The following is a 21,665-nucleotide window of genomic DNA, read 5'->3' as shown; positions in this document are numbered from 1 at the left end:
TCCTCCCCATTGTTCAGTTGAATTGCTCCCCGTTGAGTTGCTTCCAGATGTCCAATTCAGATGCCCCCAGTTATCCACTTATATCGTTTCCAGTGACTCGATAGGGGTCGGGTTTAGATGACTATTAGAGCAGAGGGTGGGGGGCTTGCTAAACGTGTGTGGTGTTGGAGGGGGTGGCTGAGACGGGTGGGAGTTCTTTTAATTGCGACCAGGACCGGGGGGTTACAACTTATCTCGTTGAGGCCTTCTGCTGGCCGATTCACTCAATTCCAGTACCACTGGAGCATTAAGGACAGCACGGTAGCTCACTGGTTAGCGCAGTTGCTTCACAGCTCCAGGGTCCCAGGTTTGATTCCCAGCTTGGGTCACTGTCTGTGCGGAGTCTGCACGTTCTCCCCGTGTGTGCGTGGGTTTCCTCAGGGTGCTCCGGTTTCCTCCCACAGTCCAAAGATGTGCAGATTAGGTGGATTGGCCATGCTAAATTGCCCTTCGTGTCCAAAAAGGTTAGGTGACGTTACTGGGCAATGGGGATAGGTTGGAAGTATGGGCTTAAGTGGGGTGCTCTTTCCAAGGGCCAGTGCAGACTTGATGGGCCAATTGACCTCCTTCTGCATTGTAAATTCTATGATTCTATGATTAACACCCTGAAGATTCCCAGGATCACTTTCCACAGGTTGTCTTAGAAAATACAGCACTAGTCCTTAAAATATGGGACAGCTACTGCAGCGAAGTATTCAAAACTTGCAAAAGGAAGATCTAGAACATTATTTCACCACATGCATATAAATACAACTAATTAAATAGAAAGAAATATCAGTTTTTGCTGTATTGAAATATAGCTGACTAAAATGCATTATAAGTTTTGAACTTTATTGCGGTAGATAAGAACACAAAATGCATGATACAAAAACCAAATAAACAGTGCAGGAACCAAACAATTAATACAATTGCAGTACAGATATGTTAAATTGCAGTGGTTATTCAAAATACTGGGCTTAAGCATTTACATGCTGAGTGCTTCACTGGATTTTTGCCTCTTATTGAGGTTGTGAATCTTTTGGATGTAACTCTTTCTTGAAAATCTCCTCCCCTGGCGGTGGTGGGTGAAACAACAGCAAGATAAAAGCTTTAAGCTTGAAATTAGTTCGGGATTTCCAAAACAGGTGACAAAAGGTCTCCGAGTCAACCTCCTTCTGTGAGGAATTGTATCCTCAGTGTTGCCTGCAATAAAACAGCCTGCCAGGCTTTGTAAAACTGCCAAATCCGTGCTCTCTCCCCCGCTGGCTGAGAAAATTAAAATAAATCAAATGTTCCCTCCTTCACCCAGAATGCAGCACTGCAGGAATTGTGGGGGACACACTGCAGATTGACAAACACTGTGGCCAAGTTGGCTTCAACTGAGACAGTTTCAAGTTCAAAGAGTGGTCAAAGCAGCCAGATAGCATTTCAACTGGTTCCAGTTTGCCTGTTAACTTATTCCAGCAGAAGGTAACTGGTCCCGTTAAGATTTAAATGGTCACAGTTGAAGCCAACTGGACAAGTGGAATCACAACAGGTCTCCCAATGTAAGTGCCAAGTATTCCAATTAAATACAGTTAAACCAGCAAACAGATTAACTTGTTCCAGGTAGATTCCTGTGTCTCTGTTAACTCCAATCAGACAACTGTGGATATCAGCTGGTGTCCAGTTATTTTGGTTCTGTTATCCTGGTGAAATCAATTATGTCCGGTTGGTTTTTCCTGCTGGTTCCAACTGATTTTTCCCTACAGGCACCAAGATTCACAGAAATAGGGCGTGATTTAACGGAAAAGTTTCTAAGTGTGGTAGCGAGCGGGAACTGCCTCGAGCTTCCCGATGCTTGACCCGGTGAGGCTGTCACCGGTATCAAATGTTAACTGGACCACGTAACGAGCCCCACGCGTTTCATGCCGCAAATGATGGTGCTGCCGGCTGATTCACCGTGACCGCGCCCGCCAGGTCCCCGCCAACAAGGGAGAGCAGCGTTTAAATTAATCCTGCAGAGCAAACCCCAGACAGTTCGCAGCCATGCCAACGAGGAGACCAGCCCCACGATTCAGCAATACCGACCTGGCCAGATTGTTGGACAAGACCGAGTGAAGACGGGATGCCCTGTTCCCCCATCCCTCTACCCACCCCAAGCGCAATGAATGAAGCGTGCAGCTCGCGATGCCTCCTCTATGTCTCCACAGGAGAAGTTTGCCCACAACAGATGGGAGAGGGCCCAGATGGGCGGTGGGGTGCCGGATATCAGAGTCCTCACCCCCTATGAGGAAGGGGCCCTGGAGTTCGCGGAGGTGGCCGAGGACAGATCAGTCACCAACATAGAGGTTGGCGTACGGCGCAGAGGTGATGATCCACCGGCCCCCACCCAGATGACCTGTCACACGCGAGTTGCTAATGTCATACAGACTGACCCATCCCTCCCACTGACCACATGTCCATTATCCCGCAGGGTCTCCATCCGACGGTGCCGGCACATCCGAGGTAGTCCCTCCCTGTCTCCCATGAGAATACCTTCAAAGGGAGCTCTGCAGGAGACCATCATTTCTATGGCATAGCTGTCATCTCCACCCTCCACCAGTGCAGGCACACACCTCGGTGGATGACAGTAGCGGTCAGGCTTCTGTCGTACATTCTGATCAGCACCTCACAGTTTCTGCTGCACATCAGGTGGAGGCAGGAACTTCCAGGCGAGATAGCAGTTGGATCCCAGGACACCGTTAGATGCTGAGCCTCTGGACCAGGTTTACCCGGACCTGATGCAGTCGATAGAGTGCAGTGGGGATATTCAGAGGGGTATGTCAGCGACACTCCAGCAGGTCTATAGCCAATTGGAGGAGACCCAGAGGCTATGGATGCAGGAGATAGCGCCGGCAATGTGGGGCACCAAGGCTAATGCTGCTAGGGTGGCTACCACAGTGAAAGGCCAGGTGCATGACTCCATGAATGGAGGTGCCCAAAGCGTGGCTCAATCAATGACGGCCATGGCTGAGCACCTTGACAGCATGTCTCAGTCACTGGGGGTCTTGTCCCAGTCCCAGGTATGAGGTGCTGCGGAGCAGGTCCCAGTCTCGGGTGGGCATTGCCGAGACACTCCAGAGCATGTTCGAGTCACTGAGGAACATCGCTGAGGGCGTCAACACCGTGCTACAGACATGAGGGAGCCGCTAGAGCTGACAAAGCCAGATGCCGCAGGGACACCCGGGGCTTGATCCTCTCTATGGGCAGTGGCTGGGAGGAGGGGGTGCTGGTTTAGGTCTTCAGCGACCTTGATGGTCATCAAGAGCGGGTGTCCTCCTCCTCCACGTGGTGGCAAGTCAGCGAGGACATGGCGCAGGTGCGGAACCATCTCCTTGTTGAGGCGGAGCCTCCTGCGGCGCGCGCTGCCTGCCATCTGTTCGAAAGACGAGTGACGTCTATACACCTTGGGCCTGTCGCTGGCCTCCCCCTCTGGGCCCATCCCTGGCTTAGTTGGGCAGCCGGCTCCTCAGGGTTGGGCCGGGCCAGTGCACATGGGCCACTGCCTCGAGCCTCTGAAGACGCTGCTGCCACCGCCTCCTCCAGAGTCTGGTCGCCTGGCCTGCCAGCAGCTTGCCAGCAGCTCCACGAGGGCAGCTTCCACAGTGTCCAAGATATCGTCCATCTTGTGTAATATCTGTTAGCAATTGGAGAGGGTGAGAGACTGACAACCAGCGGTGTCCCCCACCCCGGGTCCCTCCATTCCCCATTGATTCCCCTCCTCCCACATCCGCTGCCATCTAACACTCCCTGCCCATGTACATCCAGCCGCAGCAGGGGGCCCTGGTCAGCAGACCCCAGACCCTGTACCTGGACACCCCAAAAGTAACGTTACCTGGACCGGGCACTGGTCCCTTTCCCGGTACACACACACCTACCCTCTGGTCACAGAAATGTCCCTGGTGCTAGAGCCCAGCCCCTGGATGTTCGGATGTTGGCTCCTGCATCTGTGGTGTTGCTTCCTACAGTGCTCAGGCACAGTGTCCAGGCATTACAGTCTGATTGGGATACTTGGCAATAACTCCCACACGCTACATGGCTCACCTACCGATGGAAATCCACTTGAGAGCTGTGAAGTCCTCACTTAATTACCATTGCCAATTCCCTATTAGCAATAGCCTTGAGCCGCACAGTCAAAGGCCTCCGCAGTCAGTGGGAGTTCGGTGGGACAGACAGACAGGGGATGGGGTTGACCCGATAGCGGGTATTCACGATCCAGGGCATTGTGGACCTGCGGGTACTGAGACACCCACCCCTTCCCCGGCCATGGGCGAGCTCCCCATCGATGTCGCCCCTCCCCCCCGCCCACCGAGGCACGGGGACAGCAACCCCAGTGCCCCTGGGCTCAATGCCCAGGAGAAAAGATGGCTATTCACCTCCTTGGATCCCCACAGCTACCATTCTGCTTGCTTCATGTTTTTAAAAAGGTGTGCTAATCGGCGCCAGCGTGACCACTTGCTGGGGAGGTGGTGAGATAACAGGAGGCGATTAGATAGTTGATTGTATGAAGATTGGCTTTAAGTGGTGATTATTCGTTTCTTGCCATGCCACGATGGGATCCTGATTATTGCAACAGGAGCGGGCCGGTTAGAACGCAAACTGATCGCCGCCCGGTGGGGCTCTCAATTTTACCCTCTCCCACAATGCAACAGCCGTGTCGCGAACTCGCTCAAGCGCGACGCAGCCGCAAAATCACTCCTATAATTTGCATTAGTAAGACAATACCATTCCATACAAAATCCTCTCAGCGTTTGTGCCTCGGAAATACGCCACCTGATTCCTCATGAACTTGCATTCTGGTTTGCAGCCATCCCAGAAAATTGAAAGCTTTCCGGCACAAAAATCTTTTTCCGACCCTTGCGTTCCCAGGTTAAAATTGCCTTTTAAATCCATATGAAAGCCATTAATAAAAAAGGAGTGTGTTTATATTTTCGGACCTGGGAGGTCTTGTGGTGCTGTGTTGTCATCCCTACTTCTAGGCCATAAACTCCAGGTGCAGGACTTGATGGACAGAGAAGGTGCGGTCTTAATGTGGCCAAACAGGTTATTCTCAACCCTGTATAACCTTCCAGTACACTTGATGGAGGCGATAAAGAGTGGGAGAGTCTCTTGGTCAGCCACACTGCAGAAGGCAATGATGTACCATTGCAGTACTTTCCCGAGTAACCGTGGAGCAATCTATGATCACCAACACCTTCTTGGGGAACGGTATCCGTAGGAGGAGGATTCTCAGGCCTACGCTGTATTTTCCAATCATTTTACACTGGGTTTATTTATCATTTTACTGAGCAATCCTCAAATCAAAAGATATAAATATTGGAACAGAGGGAGTGTTCTGAAAGTTTCAGTTAATATTTATTTTGTCAATCACATGACAGGGTCCAACTGGAAGTCCAGGTCCGAGGGGGATTAATGGCATCCTTGGATTCAAGGGAAAAAATGTAAGTAGTTCCCAATATCATTTACCCAGGCCATTGAAGCAGAGTAAGTGCTGTACATCGGAATGTATTGACTATTGTGGTATTTTAAATTGATCCCTTTTTGTCAACTTTTTGTGAAGTTAATTTGGATTTTTTCTCACATGAGGAGGTAAGTGTTCAACATTACCCTAAACGAACGTGGGTGAGAGGGGGTTCTGTGCTCCTTGTCTCTTGCCCATCTGTGCCCAAGTTCACCATTTTCAATGAAGTAAGGTGGGCCCCGAAAGGGAAGACATATACACCGCATCATTGCATATCAGGTAGACCCAAACTCTAATTATGTGGATTTCTCAGTAGCTTGGGCTGTAAATTTTAAAATTCCTTTCACATATCCTTGTCACCTGATCCTACAGGGCCTTCCAATTCACCCTTCCCCTCCCGAGGCAATGTGAATCACATGAGCTTTGTATCCAGGTGGGCATGCTAATTAACTATCCTTTGGACCCCAAACTTCATTCTGTCTTAATATTAAATGGACGTTTCACAAAAACTTCTTCATACCCACCTCAGACTTTGGAAACTGATAGCCTATCCAACGACAGCGCACATGATTCTGTCATTGTCCACACTTGAACCTTCTTTTCAGTAACCCAATCTGGGTCGCCCTTTAATGAAAACACCCAGAATGCACAACAGATCACATGGTCCCTTCATTCCTCCATTTTATACTTGATAATAAAACACAGTCCCAAAACATAACAACCTTATAAAACCTCACATTTGTAACAATGGTGATGGATTTCCACTTGCCCCACACCCATGCAGTTGATTCTCATCAGAATTAAAAAAACATATTTAGCAGTATCGGCTTTGGCTCAGTGGGGAGGCAGTCTCACCTCAAGAAGGTTGGAGGTTTGAGTCCCAGACCAAGCAGGGACTTGAGAATAAAATGCAGAAGGGCATTCCCAGCGCAGACATGAGGGCTATCTGATAAGACTTTGAACCCAGTCACCGCCTGCCCTCTGAGATGGGTGTAAAAGGGGCCATTGCACTATTTACTAAGAGTAGGAACGTCCTCCTCGGTGTACTGGACAACATGTACTCCTCACCAACATCACTAAAACAGATTATCTTGCCGTTAACACATTGTTGTTTCTGGGAACCAGCTGTGTGAAATTTGGCTGCTGCAAAATATTAATTACACTATATGGGAATTATTTAACAGGGCGAACCTGGAAGTCCTGGGGATAAAGGCGAAAGTGGATCACCAGGACCTCGTGGGTTAATGGTGAGCTTGTTCATTTTTTCCCCCCCTCACGTCTTTCTGTTCATTCTCTGGTAAAAAGGTGTTATAAGCGGGCGATGAATGTAAGTAATTACACAGCTCCTCCCCATTAAGTAATATCGCCGGAACATCCACAGGTAATCCGATCGCCTGCTGTAACGTTTCAACAGAAATTTGGGAAGAATGGTGTGAACAGCTACTCATTTCTCCAGGGTTTTGTCAATCGTTTGCTGGCAGGAGATGAGAAAATCCTCTTGGAAAATCCACCCTCCATCTTAACGAAACCTGATTAATTTGTACAATGGCGGGGAAAAAAAAACTGGTGGGCAATAGAAGTCAATTAATAATGTGAGCCCCCCCCCCCCCCCCCCCCCCCACCCACCCCCTAGCCTAAACTTGCGTAGCAAATTGTCTTAGGCAGAGCTACAGCACGAAGCTTCCCTCAATGTGAGTGAAAAGATCCTGAAGAAGGCTGGCTGGGCCAATACAGAATGGTGTCAGCCGGACAGGCTGGAGCAGGGCCTCACAATTTAGCTGTTTGCATCCATGATTAAAGATCAACCGCCTTCACTTCTGAGAGGCTCGACTTTTTCCCCTTAATGCTTTCCCTCAAATTTCTCTGCCTCTCTAAATCGTTGATACGCTGTGACACATTTCCTCAGACGCCTACAGCAACCTCCAGCACATCATACAAGTGGCGATTATGACTGGATGGAAATGTCAAACAGGACAAGGCCAGCAGCCAGACACAGTCATGTTGTAATTATGCATCATGACTCCACCCTCCACACCATGTGTTTCCATACAATCAGCAGACATCTCATAGGCGAGGCGAAATAAAAAGTCTGAAATATTCTGAGTGTGGGTGATTTGTGTTGGCTGGCTGTGCAAATCGAACAAACAGCCCCGTTAGTTGGTTTCCCTTTCCTTGCTCTGTGGTCAGTAAGCTGTGGTGTTCTTTGGAACTGCCCAGTTAAAATCCACTAACAGCACAGAGGGTTACCAATGATTCCTACCTGTATGGGTCAAATCTTGTGGAGGCAATGGGAGTCTCAGTCACTGGTGCGAGAGCTGGAAAGACCCCCACATTGCCTCTTTTCGAGAAGGCCTGTTTGACCTTTGTGCCAGTCAGGCATTTGACAGGCTTGCAGTGGACCTTTCTGTGGGATCAAGGATCCTAACGGGGCAGAGGTCCTGCCCAACGAGAGCTGTCGACCAGTCAGAGGCTGGTAGCTCTCCTGCATTCGGCAGTGCCATTGTGAAGGTGCTGCCGGTATAGCACCCGCCTGAGGTCTCAGATCGAGGGAGTACCCAGGCCACTGGTGAGTGATTGTGGGAAGGCATTGCAGGAGATTGGGGGAAGGGGAGGGTTGGAAACAAAGGCAGGGAGTGGCTCTTAGCAGGACACTTGCATCTCAATGCCTGGTCCCTCAATCAGACACCTTTGAACGAGGGGCTATCCCCACCGGGAATCCGCAAGTATGTCAGTGTCCACTTGTCGTGTTCCCCAGCAGAGATGGATTGAGGCTTGTCCATTGTCCACTAAAGGGCCTTAATTGTTGGTGGAGCCGCAGGGCTGTCCAGCGGCCTTCCCGTCTTGGACTTATCGGGGTGCAGTTAAGAAGGCAGTAGGGTCCCCACCAGATACCCTTACATAGAACATAGAATTTACAGTACAGAAGGAGGCCATTTGGCCCAGCGAGCCTGTACCAGCCTTGGAAAGAGTACCCCACTTGACCCAATCCCTGTAACCCAGTAACCCCACCTAACCTTTTTTCTTTTGGACACATGCAATTTAGCATATCTACCCGATCTCAGATAGATGGTACTCTTCATTAACATATTTACAGGCACCCACAGTGCAAATAGAATTTAAATTTAGCAGCTGAAGGCCGGGTTTTCCCAGTTTAGGAATCCCAGCAGTGACATGGAGGTGGGAGCTGCTCGCTCCAGGGGTTTTTCCTAAGTCCCTGCGGCCCTTGGGGAAGCCTTCGGTCTCCCATCTGCTGATCTCAGCCTGCCTCAGTCCCTGGCTGCTGCCACTTGCTGCTGGTTTTACCACTTGGCAGGCAGTCAGACTGTTAATTAAATTCAGCTGGACCTCTGTCTCCTGACCGTACAACGTTTCTGTCCCCGCCGCCTACCCCAGCTCGCACTGCCACCCTGCCCCCCCGCTACCCACCCTGCCACCCCCTAAATATCGGGGTCATAGGCGCTTAACCAGGAACCGCCGGTCAATGCAGTTCACCTACCCACTCTCTAATTTTGATGAATAATTGAGTTAATGTGTCATTATTGTATTCAATTATCATTTCCAGCACATTTACATGACAATCAGTAATGTAAGAATTTGCAATCCGGTTGAGGAAATGTTTTTTTTTTAAATGAGATTTTGCTTCCCCCTTGTGGCGATCAATAGTAACTTGAGAAATAGTAAATTATACAATTTGTACAAAATATCCTTTCCATTCCAATTGCAGATTTGAAAGTTTTGGACTGAGATGTGTGGCCCAAGTGCAATTATGTAATTGCAGATTTGTTGTTATTACTAATATCTTCATGGTCCTTTCACGTTTCCTTCACTTTGAACTGGTGCTCATGTTTCCACGCTCTCTCGTGTCCTCAATATGGGTCTGCACAAACCCAGGATTTAAATTAATCAGGAGCACCGTGGACCAGGAACACTGACTTCCATGTATGATTCTTAAATCGTGTGTTGATGATTACCAATCGCAATCTATTTGCATCATTAAAACAATTAGGACAGCACGGTTTCTGAATTCTGCAGAATTCTCAATTCTGAATTCTCCCTCAGTGTACCTGAACAGGCACCAAAGTGTGGCAACCTGGGGATTTTCACAGTCACTTAATTGCAGCGTTAATGTAAGCCTACTTGTGACCATCATATAGATTATTATTATTTGATCCTCTCTATTCCTTGGTTTACCACTTCTTCCCAAATTTGATCCTTGGCCCCACTATTTAGCTGAAAAACCTTCTCTATTTCCCTAGTTATGCAGCTCACGATACTATCAGTCGGCATGCTTCAGGGCTAGGCCATCTCATCAGTACAGATCCCACTTACCACAGTACTGGTGCCAATGCTCCATGAATCGGAACCCACTTCGCCTCCATCAGTCTTTGAGCCAAGCATTAATTTCTCTAATTTTATTTGTCTTCTGTCGATTTGCATGTGGCTAAGGCAATAACCCAGAGATTCTGCTTTTCAATTTTGGCCTAGTTCATCATTTTCGCTCAGCAGAGCCTCAGTCCTTGTTCTACCTATTTCATTGCTTCCACATGGACCATGACAATGGATTCTTCCCTTTCCCTTGCAAGTTCCTCACCAGTCTGGAGCAGATGCCCTGAACCGTGGTACCGTGTGGGCAACACAGCCATCTGGACTCGCGCTCTTGGCTGCAAAGAAGTGTCACTCCCCCTCATTATATTGTCCACTTCTACCGCTGCAGTCCTTTTTGCTTCCCCCACGTGAATGGTGCCACGGCTAGTTTGCTCATCCACTCTGCAGCCACCACTCTCATCCAAACAAGCTGATAACCGCAGACCTGGCAGACAATTACAAAGGCTGAGGCTCTATCCTCTGGGTCCCCTGACACACCTTAGTTGCAGTCACACTCCTCTATTCCTGACTACTGACCAAATCAGAAGACCCTATCCAAAGTTGCATGACTGCCTCCTGGCACAAAGTAGCCAGGTAATTTTCCCTCTTCTTGATGCGTTACAGTGTCTCTGGTTCAATGACGCTAAGCCAAAGATTCTAGATCTGCAAACACTTACTCCAGATACTTTTGCCCTTGATTGCAATGGCCTCTAGGAGCTCCCACGTGCTGCAGCCTTAACAAATCATCTGTCCTGCCATCCTTAATTTGTTTTACTTGATTACTTACTTATATTATTCACATATTTATTTTATTAACTGTATGAACCTTAGAAATAGAATCAATCTGAATCACCCACCAGATACTCACCAAGCAATTAGCTTTTACCCTTGTAATTGAGTAAGAACCCATTCCTACAGGGTGGAAAACTTAGAAAAGGCAAAAGCAAAGGAGCACTTGCTTCCTCTCATCCCCTAACTTGCTAACCATCCAACTGCCAGCACTCTGTTCAAAGTCGCACTCTGTGCTGAGTTGCAGTAACGTGGCTGTTCATTTATGCTGCATTGAAACCAAGCAGTTATGAGCTAACATCAACTCATCTTGCAGTGGAGCCCTGAAAACCTTGCTTAAAGTTGGGAAATTTAGAAAATAGGCAGAAAATTTCAGTTAATAATAGTAATAATCACTTATTGTCACAAGTAGGCTTCAATGAAGTTGCTGTGAAAAGCCCCTAGTCGCCATATTCCGGCACCTGTTCAGGGAGGCCGGTACGGGAATTGAACCCGCGCTGCCGACATTGTTCTGCATTACCAGCCAGCTGTTTAGCCCACTGTGCTAAACCAGCCCCTGTACGGATGCTGTACACAAACAAAGATGTGGGGCGTGATTCTCCGAACCCGGGAGAAATCATGAGGCTGGCGTCAAAAACGGGCAGGTTTGACGCCATCCTCCGCCCCCCCCGACCGGGAACCGATTCTGGTCCCCGGTCGGGGCTAGCATGCCACGGCCGTGAACTCCGGCATCGCGGGCTTAACGAATTTCGTTAAGCCTGCTTGCCAGAGTTTTCACCGGCTGACGCATCACATGACGTCAGCCGTGCATGCACGGATTGGAGGACTCCAACCCGCGCATGCGCGGATGACATCATCACGCATTTGCGTGAAACCCGCGCATGCGCGGGCCGGTATGCCCCTCAGCCGCCCCGCGAATGGATACAGCGGGGCGGCGGAAGGATAAAGAGCGCGTGGGGTAAGTACCCGCTGCCCGCGATCGGTGGGCACCGATCGCGGGCCCATGGCACCCTTGGCACGGCCGTGGTACTGCCGTGCCAATCGGTGCCATGGTTCCCCAGATCGCGACTTTACGGCCGTTTTTACAAACGGTCAGACCAGGTGTGTTTGACGTTCCTAAAAACGGTCATAAAGGGCTTGGAATTCGGCCCATCGGCCAGCTGAGAATCGCTGCTCGCCGTAAAAAAACGGCGGGCAGCGATTCGTGTCGGGAGGCGGGCGTGGGGGGGGGGGAGAATAGCGGGAGGGCGTCAGACCAGCATGGCCGTAAAAATTTACGACCCCCGCTATTCTCCGCACCGTCGTGAGTGCGGAGAATCGCCCCCGTGAATTTTACAAACTCTCCCTTACTCATCCAAACTGCGAGCAATCAATGCGAGAACACACTGAAGTGGCTGTTTCTACACCCTTCACTGAAACAATGAACTCCTCAACCTGAGCACCCACTTTGCCAGAGTATCAGGGTGGTGGGGGGGGCCTGTAATCTAATTCACTAACCCTACCCATCATGTTTCCAGCTTCTGAAAGCTCATTACCTAGGGCTGCTGTGGATGTCTCCCACCCAACTGGAAGTCAAGGCTGACCTTTGGGCAGGGTTCTGTTGTAAAACTAATAAACACTCTCTGGAGTTAACATCCACACCATGCAGCGAGATCCAGGCTTTGGGCTTCTTGACTGAAACTCTGCTCACCAAAGCCCCCACTGTTAATATCAGGGCTAACATCTCAGTACAAGTCTGAATTAGATACCAGTTTTATCTGTTTTGTTATGAAAAAGGACCCATTAATGATTGCATTAGCTGCACCCCTATGGCAAGTTCACAGAAACCTGAATTTGGAGGTCTGCAGTAACTGTTCCTCCTGCTTTTGTCACGTAATATTTAACTGATTTTCTGAGTAGCATTGATGAGCAGTACGGTGCTGCAGATAGCCTCAGATAATTGTGTCTACTCCTATCAAATTAATCAAGAAGTCGCAAAGTTAAACAATATTGGTTTCTAAATGATGTTCTTTACCCCACAGGGAATGGACGGCACTAATGGAATTGGTTCTCAAGGTGGAAAAGGAAAAAAGGTAGCAAAATAAAATCATATCATTGATGTACTTTAGTCCTGCATCAAGAAAACATGCCTTCTCTTTCCACTTTCTGTTTTAAGAACTTTGCCTGCAACTATTGAGTTATTATTGAGAAAGATAAAAGGCTGGAGTCTCCAATAGTCGACGCCAAAATCGGGAAATGCAATTACAGAGATTAGCTTCCAACGCCAAATCGCATTTCTCTGTCACCTCAGAAAAGGTGTCATTGTGTTTCACTCCGCACATACAGTAGGCACTGTTTGCATATCATTAGCATGCCCAATCCAGTACTCTCCAGAGGCGTCCGTGATTGTCCGCCTCCGATTGCGAAGTTCCCGACGGTGTGGTTTTTAAAATCATGAAACCGGTATGGTGGCTGCTGAGGGAGAGAGAGGGGGTACGGAAAGTGTCCAACATCGCCATAGTTTGCTGACAGTTGTGCCACTGGCCGGGGGGCTTCTGCCAGGGCCAGGGGGAGTTGTCGGGGTGGCCAGGAGGTGGGTTGTGGGGTTGTGGTGGACGGACAAGGAGCACCTTTGCCGCAGCCGGCTGCGCACGCCGCTCGCAGCCCACTTTGAACCAGGTGCCAGGGATCATATAGGTGTCCCCCCACGGCACGCCCCTGGGTGCTCTCTGGCCCCAGACAACCCATCGGCTGTATGGGTGCGCTCCAGCACAACCAGTGCCATTTTGTTGTCTGGGATGAGTGTGTGTGGGGGTTGTAGTGTGTATGTGTGGCTGCAGCTTGTCAGCCTCCCGAGTGGCAGCTCACGGACCCGGCGAATCCCACACCATTTTTCATTGGAATCGAGTGTGTTCCGCGTAGTTCTGGTGCTAGCCTCTCAACGGTAGCGGGATCGGTCCAGGTGCGGCACCGATTTTTCTGTCATAAATGTCCACGGATTCTGTGTTGGCGTCAACACTTTGCCTCAGAAACGGAGAATACCGCCCATAATCTTGGTTTTTGCCTATTGAACCAGTGTACTCCCACCTGCCCACCATCTCACATGCACACACATCTCCACCATAGTTAGGATCATCATGTGATGGTTATGATATTTTCCATTTTCACCTCCAAAATCATGAGGTGGAAATTTTCAGGCAGTAGAGTTGGAATCATACAGTCCCACCCATGGGTTTGAAGGTGGAAGGGTAAAATTCAGTGCGTGGCCTGCTCACCACCTGCCCCAAACAGTTTCCTATTTTACAGAGGGCAGTGGAGACATTGGTTGACCTTAACTTCCTCCATTAACTCCTTTTTAAACAGTAAGGGGATCAATAGGTCATTGGGGTAAGGTGGGAGAGTGAGTTTGAGGATTATCATATCAGACCAGTCATGATCTCATTGAATAGCAAAGCAGACTTGATGGGCTGAATGGACTACTTCTGCTCCTATGTCTAATGGTCTTTTTGTTGCGGACAGCTTGTAGCCCCAGCGGTGTCCACTACTCAAACTTTACATTGCTAGGACTACAGAGAAATCTAATTGGCCAGCAGCTCTCTAAGATGTGACGTCCTCCTCAGTGAAGGACACAAGTTCTGTCTGCAGCCAATTAAGGCTCCATGTAGCATGAAGTGACTACGGAGCAGCTGGTATTGACTTGGATTCATTCCCCACCGACTCTTCGGTTGTGAGTTAAAACCTAACCAGCTTTAGGAATGTACCTAAGATGCTTCTCTGGAATTGTCAGAACGGGATCTGGGCAGCTTTCCTGCAAATACGTAACCTCTGGAGCATTTTAACAGCCCATCAGCCAGTTTCCACTGGGTGAGTTTGGTTGCAACAACCGCTCTTCCCACAGTAACAGGTTAAATGAAACCATAAAATCATGGTGGCATAAAGCAAGGCGGCACAGTGGTTAGCACTGCTGCCTCACAGCGCTAGGGACTCTGGTTCAATTCCAGCCTTGGGTAACTGTGTGAGGTTTGCGCATTCTCCCTGTGTCTGTGTGGGTTTCCTCCGGGTGCTCCGGTTTCCTCTCACAGTCTAAAGATGTGCAGGTTAGGTGGATTGGCCATGCTCAATTGCCCCTTGGTGTCCAAAGGTTGGTTGGGGATAGGAAGGGGGCATGGGCCTAAGTAGGGTGCACTTTCGAAGGGTCGTGCAGTCCTGATGGGCTGAATGGCCTCCTTTTGCACTGCAGGGATTCTATGGTTTTTAGATTATTCTTTGATTCCAAGACTTTTACAATTCAACTAGTGATAGGCAACAAATAAATTCTTTTCAGACTCTTTTCTCCATGTAAGCAAAGAGCAATTTTAGCAATCCTGCAGGTGACAGTGAGGAGATTGGTAGAAAAGTACAGGAAGGCTGCATCCTACCTATCTTACAATCGGCACTGGGATATTCTATGATGCAAAATCAATGGTATGATCCATTCTCTAATCTGTATTACTGTGCATCACCTCAGGCAAATAAAGATCATTCTTGTCTCATTATTAGGCCTTAAGATATTTTTGTTAATCCTGCAGGGAGATCGAGGACCACAGGGTAACCTTGGCACAAAGGTACTTTTAATGTTCATAACAAGAACTCTTTTTTAAAACTCTCCCAGCTTTCCATTCTTTAATGCAGAATATGACCTGTCCTTTCTTCTATATTTGTTATTATGGTTTTAGGGAAAAGATGGAAAAGCTGGTCAAAGTGGAGAACAAGGAGTCAAAGGGATGAGAGGAAACAGGGTAGGAACGTAATCTAAAACATTACACTTTCCAAGCAAATGTGACTTTTTACACCTAAATTATCAAATTGTTTTCTGAAAATGAAGCTCATTATAGCAGTCTATATTTGATACAACAGAGAATTATTATAGTTTAACTGGCATTATGTTGATGTTCTTATAAATGTTTGACATAAAGAATATCATTGAAATGGGTTCAAAGAGAAACAAGCTACGAAAATGGTCCAAGACTAAATCAGAACCATAGGCTTTTGCAGCAAAAAAGACCATTCAGCCCAGCGTACCACTGCTAGCTCTTTGAAAGAGCTCTGCAATTAGTTCCCGTCGCTCTTTCCCTGAAGGCCAATGAGATTTTCTTCACGGATTTATCCGATTTCTTTTCACAAGTTGTTATCGAATCCACTTTCACTGCCCTTTCAGGCAGTGCATTTGAGTTCATAATACCTTGCTGTGTGAATGAAATGTTTCAGCGTGTCACCTCTTTGCCAGCCATTTCAATCTATGGCCTCTGGTGACTGACCATGCTGCCAACCGAAAGTCTCCCTTCAATTATTCCATCAAAACACTTAATGATTTTGGACTCTTCGAGAAGATTTCCCCCGAATCTACTCTGTTCGAAGGAGGACACCTCTGATTTCCCTAGTCTCTCCACAAAACTTAAAATATTTGATCCCTGGTACCATTTTGGTAAATCCTCTCTATTAACGGAATTCTGAATGTTTGGTGGACAGAACTGACCACACTACACCAGCTGGGATCTAACCAGTGACTTATAAACGTTTAATCTAACTTCCTTGCTTTTGTACTTTATTCCTATTTTTATAATTGATGCCACCATCAATTCAACCAGAGACATGAGGTGGAGTAAACTGTGGCTTTAATCGGCTTACAACTGAGCCTGCCTGCGACTAGCTGAACTGAAGGTGGACTCGCGGGACCGCAGCACTTATACTTCCTGAAGGGGGCCGAGCCAAGGGCGGAGCCCTGTACATGCTCCTCATCTCCCCGTGTGGGCAGAGCCATGCAACGGCTCACAGATGGAGCCCACAGGGACACAGTAATGTACAGTGTGAATTATAGTGGTTACACATTCACCACAATAATTTCAAGGATTCCGTATATCTTTTTAACAGCTTTCTCAACTTGTTGTTTTTCCTTCGAAGACTTGTGAATGAATGCTGTAAAGGGTCAACAGCAGAAGCACCTAATACTTATGTAACTGCTAATGTAATTATAATGCAATGTGTCCTGACTAAGAGACTAGATCCAGCAAAGCAAACTTGCAACCTCAAGTAGTTACTGAGATGTATATAGATCTATATATAAACAAGAATAGAAGCATTCTTAGGGAAACCCAGCCCTCTCTGTTCATATAAACTATTACGTTTTCTTTTCAGTCATTTTTTTCAGGATGTGGGCTTCACTGGCTAGGCCAGTATTTGTTGCCCATCCTTAATTGCCCTTGAGAAGGTGTTGGTGAGTGCCTTATTGAACTGCGTAGTCCATGTGGTATAGGTAAACCCACTGTGCCATAAGAGAGGGAGTTACAGGATTTTGACCCAGCGACAGTGAAGGAATGGTAGTGTATTTCCAAGTCTGGATGATGAGTGACTTGGAGGGGAACTTCCAAGTGGTGGTGTTCCCATGCATCTGCTGCCCTTGTCCTTCTAGATGGTAGTGGTAGTGGGTTTGGAAGGTGCTGCCTAACAGAGCCTTGGTGAGTTCCTGCAGTGCATCTTGTAGGTGGTGCACACACGGCTGCTACTGTTCATCGGTGATGGAGCGTGTGAATGTTTGTGGAAGGGGTGCCAATCAAGTGGGCCGCTTTGTCCTGGATGGTGTTGACTTCTTGAGTATCAGAGAATACATTCCTGCTGGTTTTACATCATGTGATGTGTAGTGTTGTCAGCAGAGTTTGCACGGGGTTTAGGCAGTTCACCATCTTTGACTGTACAAGTAACATCTCTTACTAAACCTCTCATCATATTTTACAAGAATCCAGATTGTGGGCACTTCCTTACCTTTCCTCTATATGGCAATAAAGAGACATGACATGAGAGAAAACTGACAACGAGGATTGAGGCAGAAAAACCGCTGAGAAATTATTATTTTTTTGTCAGCTGAACAGTGGAGGTGGCATCGGGATCAACGGAAGATTCCCAGGAACGACTCACACACAGACACTGCCGCAAATGCTGCAGGTGCAAAAACTAAAATTTTGACTGCAGCTGTTAATAAGAAGACCGACAGTTGAGCAAAACTTGCTCGCACTGAAATGAGTAGGGTCTGGGCTGAAGAGGCTGTACAATTAAAAGGATGTATTATGGTGAAAGTAGAAACAAATGGATAGATGGCAAAGTTGCTTCTTCATGTTATCCGTGGAACTTTTTCTGCTCGGTTTGACAGCATGGTTGGCTAAGATTAGGCTTAACTGGGAAACAGCATCATAACAAGTGGATTCAAAGAGCAACTTGCAACAGCTTTTGATGAAGTACGAGAAGGTGTTCGAAGCCTCGCGAGGCTCTAAGACTGGAGTTGAGGTACACCTAAAAATCAAGCCCGGCAACACACCCAAATGTCTCAAAGCTAGAACCATACCATACACCATCAGGCCAAATGTTGAAGAAGAACTAGAAAGACTAAGTATGAACAAGAGTCATTGAACCTGCTGCTGATTGGGTAACGCCATCAGGTCCTGTCTTAAACTGTGATGGCTCGTTGAGAATTTGTGATGATTTTAAAACAACTATTAACCCAATATTGTGTGCAGATCATTATCCACTGCTGCTGATTGAGGACTTGTCTACTGGACTTTCTGGAGGGCAGGAATTCAGTAAAATTGGCTTTTCACAGGTATATCTGCAGATGAATGAGGCTGTTGAATTACAGCCACTGCTCACCACATTGATGCATAAAGGTCTGTTTTGTTACAGAAGACTTCCTTTTGGAATAACATCTGCACCTGCTCTTTTTGAAAGATCCATGGATCAAATTCTAAGTAGGCTGAATGGAGAGTAATGTTAGTTAGATGACATCCTCATCACTGGTTCAAGTGAACAGGAACACTTGAAGAATTTGGAAAGTGTTTGTACAGCCACAATTTCAGAGTTAAAAAAGAAGAAGCGTGAGTTTTTCAAACAGGGGCTGTTTAGCTCACTGGGCTAATCGCTGGCTTTGAAAGCAGACCAAGGCAAGCCAGCAGCATGGTTTGATTCCCGTAACAGCCTCCCCGAACAGGCGCCGGAATGTGGCGACTAGGGGCTTTTCACAGTAACTTCATTTGAAGCCTACTCGTGACAATAAGCGATTTTCATTTTCATTTTCAAATCATATATAAATTACCTAGGTCATAACATCGACAAAGATGGCTTACACAAGGAGCCGAAGAAAATGTCAGCAATCTTAAAAGCACCGCATCCTCAAAATGAGACACAATTAAGGTGGTTTTCAGGATTGAATAATTATTATGGTCAGCAACATGATTAAAGACTTTACACAATTTGCTCTGTGCCAAACAGACATGGCACTGGTCAGAAAAATGTGAAAATGCATACAACAAAGTAAAAGAAACTTTACAGAAGTCAGAGCTGTTGGTTCATTATAATCCAAAGCTGAAGTTGCAGCTTGCTTGCGGTGCCTCACCCTATGGAGTTAGGCCATAACGACCATACGATATAGGGGCAACATTAGGCCAATCGGCCCATTGAGACTGCTCCGCCATTCGATCATGGATGACATATTTCTCATCCCCATTCTCCTGCCTTCTCCCCGTAATCCCTGATCCCCTTATTAATCAAGAACCTATCTATCTCTTAAAGACACTCAGTGACTTGGCCTCCACAGCCTTCTGCGGCAAAGAGTTCCACAGATTCATCACCCTCCGGCTGAAAAAATTCCTCCATATCAAAGTTTTATACAATCGTCTCTTCAGTCTGACTCTGTGCCCTTTTCGCAATATACATTAAAGATCTGGAAGAAGGAACTGAGGCCATTGTTGCTAAGTTTGCAGATGATGCAAAGATATGTAGAGGGACAGGTAGTGCTGAGGAAGCGGGGAGGCTGCAGAAAGACTTGGACTGTGCCCTTGGGTTCTAATCTCTCCTACTAGTGGAAAATCCTATCCACATCCACACTATCTCAGCCTATCAATATTCTATGGGCGCGATTCTCCGCAAATGCGGAGAGTCGTGAAGGCTGCCGTGAAACCGGTCGTGGTTGACGGCAGCCTCCGCGCCCCCGACCGGGATCCGATTATGCTCCCCGGTCGGGGCTAGCATCGCGCAGCCGTGAACTCCGTCATCGCGGGCTTAACAACTTTCGCTAAGCCCGCGCGCCAAAGGTAGCGACGGCTGACGCGTATGATGACGTCAGCCGCCCATGCGCGGATTGGACGACTCCAACCCGCGCATGCGCGGATGGCGTCATCACGCATATGCGTGAAACCCGCGCATGCGCGGGCCGTTATGCCCCTCAGAAGCCCCGCGGACGGATCCATCGGGGCGGCGGAGTAAGAAAGAGTGCGCGGGGTAAGTACCCGCTCCCCGCGATCGGTGAGCACCGATCGCGGGCCCATGGCACCCTTGGCACGACCGTGGTGCGGCCGTGCCAATCGGTGCCATGGTTCCCCAGAACGGCACTTTCCGGCCGTTTTTACGAACGGTGAGAGCAGGTGTGTTTTTAGTTCGTAAAAACGGCCGTAAAGGCCTTGGAAATCGGCCCATCGGCCAGGGGAGAATCGCTGCTCGCCGTAAAAAAACGGCGAGCAGTGATTCGTGTCGGGGGGCGGCCATGGGGGCGGGGAGGGAGAATAGTGGGAGGGCGTCGGACCAGCGTGGCCGTAAAAATTTGCGCCACCCGCTATTCTCCGACGCGTCGTGAGTCCGGTGAATCGCGCCCTATATGTTTCAATAAGATCCCCCCTTCATCCTTCTGAACTCCAATGAGTACTGACTCAGAATCCTCAACCGCTCCTCATATGACAAGCCCTTCATTCCTGGGATCATTCTTGTGAACCTCCTCTAGACTCTTTCCAAGCCCAGCACATTCTTTCTTATATACAATATTCCAAATGTAGTCTGACCAAGGCTTATACAGCCTCAGCAGCTCATCCCTGCTCTTGTACTCCAGCCCTCTCAAAATGAATGCTGACATTGCATTTGCCTTCCTAACTGCCAACTGAACCTGAACGTTAACCTTATGAGAATCCTGAAATAGGACCCCTGGGTCCCTTTGTCCTTCAGAATTCTGAAGCCTTTCCCCATTTAGAAAATAGTCTACGCCTCTATTCTTCCTACCAAAGTGCATACCCTCACACTTATCCACATTGTATTCCATCTGCCACTTCTTTGCTCACTCTCCGAGCCTGTCCAAGTCCTTCTGCAGCCTCCCCGCTTCCTCAGCACTACCTGTCCCTCTACACATCTTTGTACCATCTTCAAACTTAGCAACAATGGCCTCAGTTCCTTCTTCCAGATCTTTAATGTATATTGCGAAAAGTTGTGACAATAAATATCAATCAATCAATCAATCCCAACACTGACCCCTGTGGAACACCATTAGTCACCGGCTGCCATCCCGAAAAAGACCCCTTTATCCCTATTCTCTGCCTTCTGCCAGTCAGCCAATTCTCTATCCATGCCCCGAATACCTTGGGCTCTTATCTTATTTAGCACCGTCCTGTATGCCACCTTGTTAAATGTTTTCTGGAAACCCAAATAGATCAGGCGCACTGGCTCTCCCTTGTCTAACTTCCTCATTACCTCCTCAAAGAATTCTAACCAATTTGTCAGGCATGACCTCCCATTGACAAAGCCATACTGACTCAGCCCTATTTACCATGCACTTCCAAGCACTTTGCAATTTGGCCCTTTATAATTGACTCTAACATCTTACCAACGACCGAAGTCAGGCTAACTGACTTATAATTTCCTGTCTTCTGCCTCTCTCTTACTTAAACAGGGGTGTTACATTAGCCATTTTTCAGTCTTCTGGGACCCTCCCTGCTTCCAGTGATTCCTTTTTTAAAAATAAATTTAGTGTACCCAATTCATTTTTTCCAATTAAGGGGCAATTTAGCGTGTTCAATCCACCTACCTTGCACATCTTTGGGTTGTGTTGGTGAAACCCACGCAAACACGGGGAGAATGTGCAAACTCCACACGGACAGTGACCCAGAGCCGGAATCGAACCTGGGACCTCGGCCTCCAGTGATTCCTGAAGGTTCGCCACCAATGCCTCCACAATCTCCTCAGCTAT

General features: G+C 47.9%; 1 protein-coding gene across 1 annotated transcript in view; it reads left to right on the top strand.

The window, feature by feature from the left end:
- Positions 1–21,665, top strand: part of LOC119965889 (collagen alpha-3(VI) chain-like) — a 153,042-nt gene that overhangs the window by 93,072 nt on the left and 38,305 nt on the right. Inside the window, exons 19-23 of the mRNA XM_038796854.1 lie at positions 5,418–5,480; positions 6,685–6,747; positions 12,676–12,726; positions 15,202–15,237; positions 15,349–15,411. Coding sequence (XP_038652782.1) covers positions 5,418–5,480; positions 6,685–6,747; positions 12,676–12,726; positions 15,202–15,237; positions 15,349–15,411 — 276 coding nt within the window. The remainder of the gene's footprint in view (positions 1–5,417; positions 5,481–6,684; positions 6,748–12,675; positions 12,727–15,201; positions 15,238–15,348; positions 15,412–21,665) is intronic.

The sequence above is a fragment of the Scyliorhinus canicula genome, chromosome 5 (genome assembly GCF_902713615.1).
Source record: "Scyliorhinus canicula chromosome 5, sScyCan1.1, whole genome shotgun sequence".
Taxonomy (NCBI): domain Eukaryota; kingdom Metazoa; phylum Chordata; class Chondrichthyes; order Carcharhiniformes; family Scyliorhinidae; genus Scyliorhinus; species Scyliorhinus canicula.
This window is presented reverse-complemented; position numbering and strand designations above follow the sequence as displayed.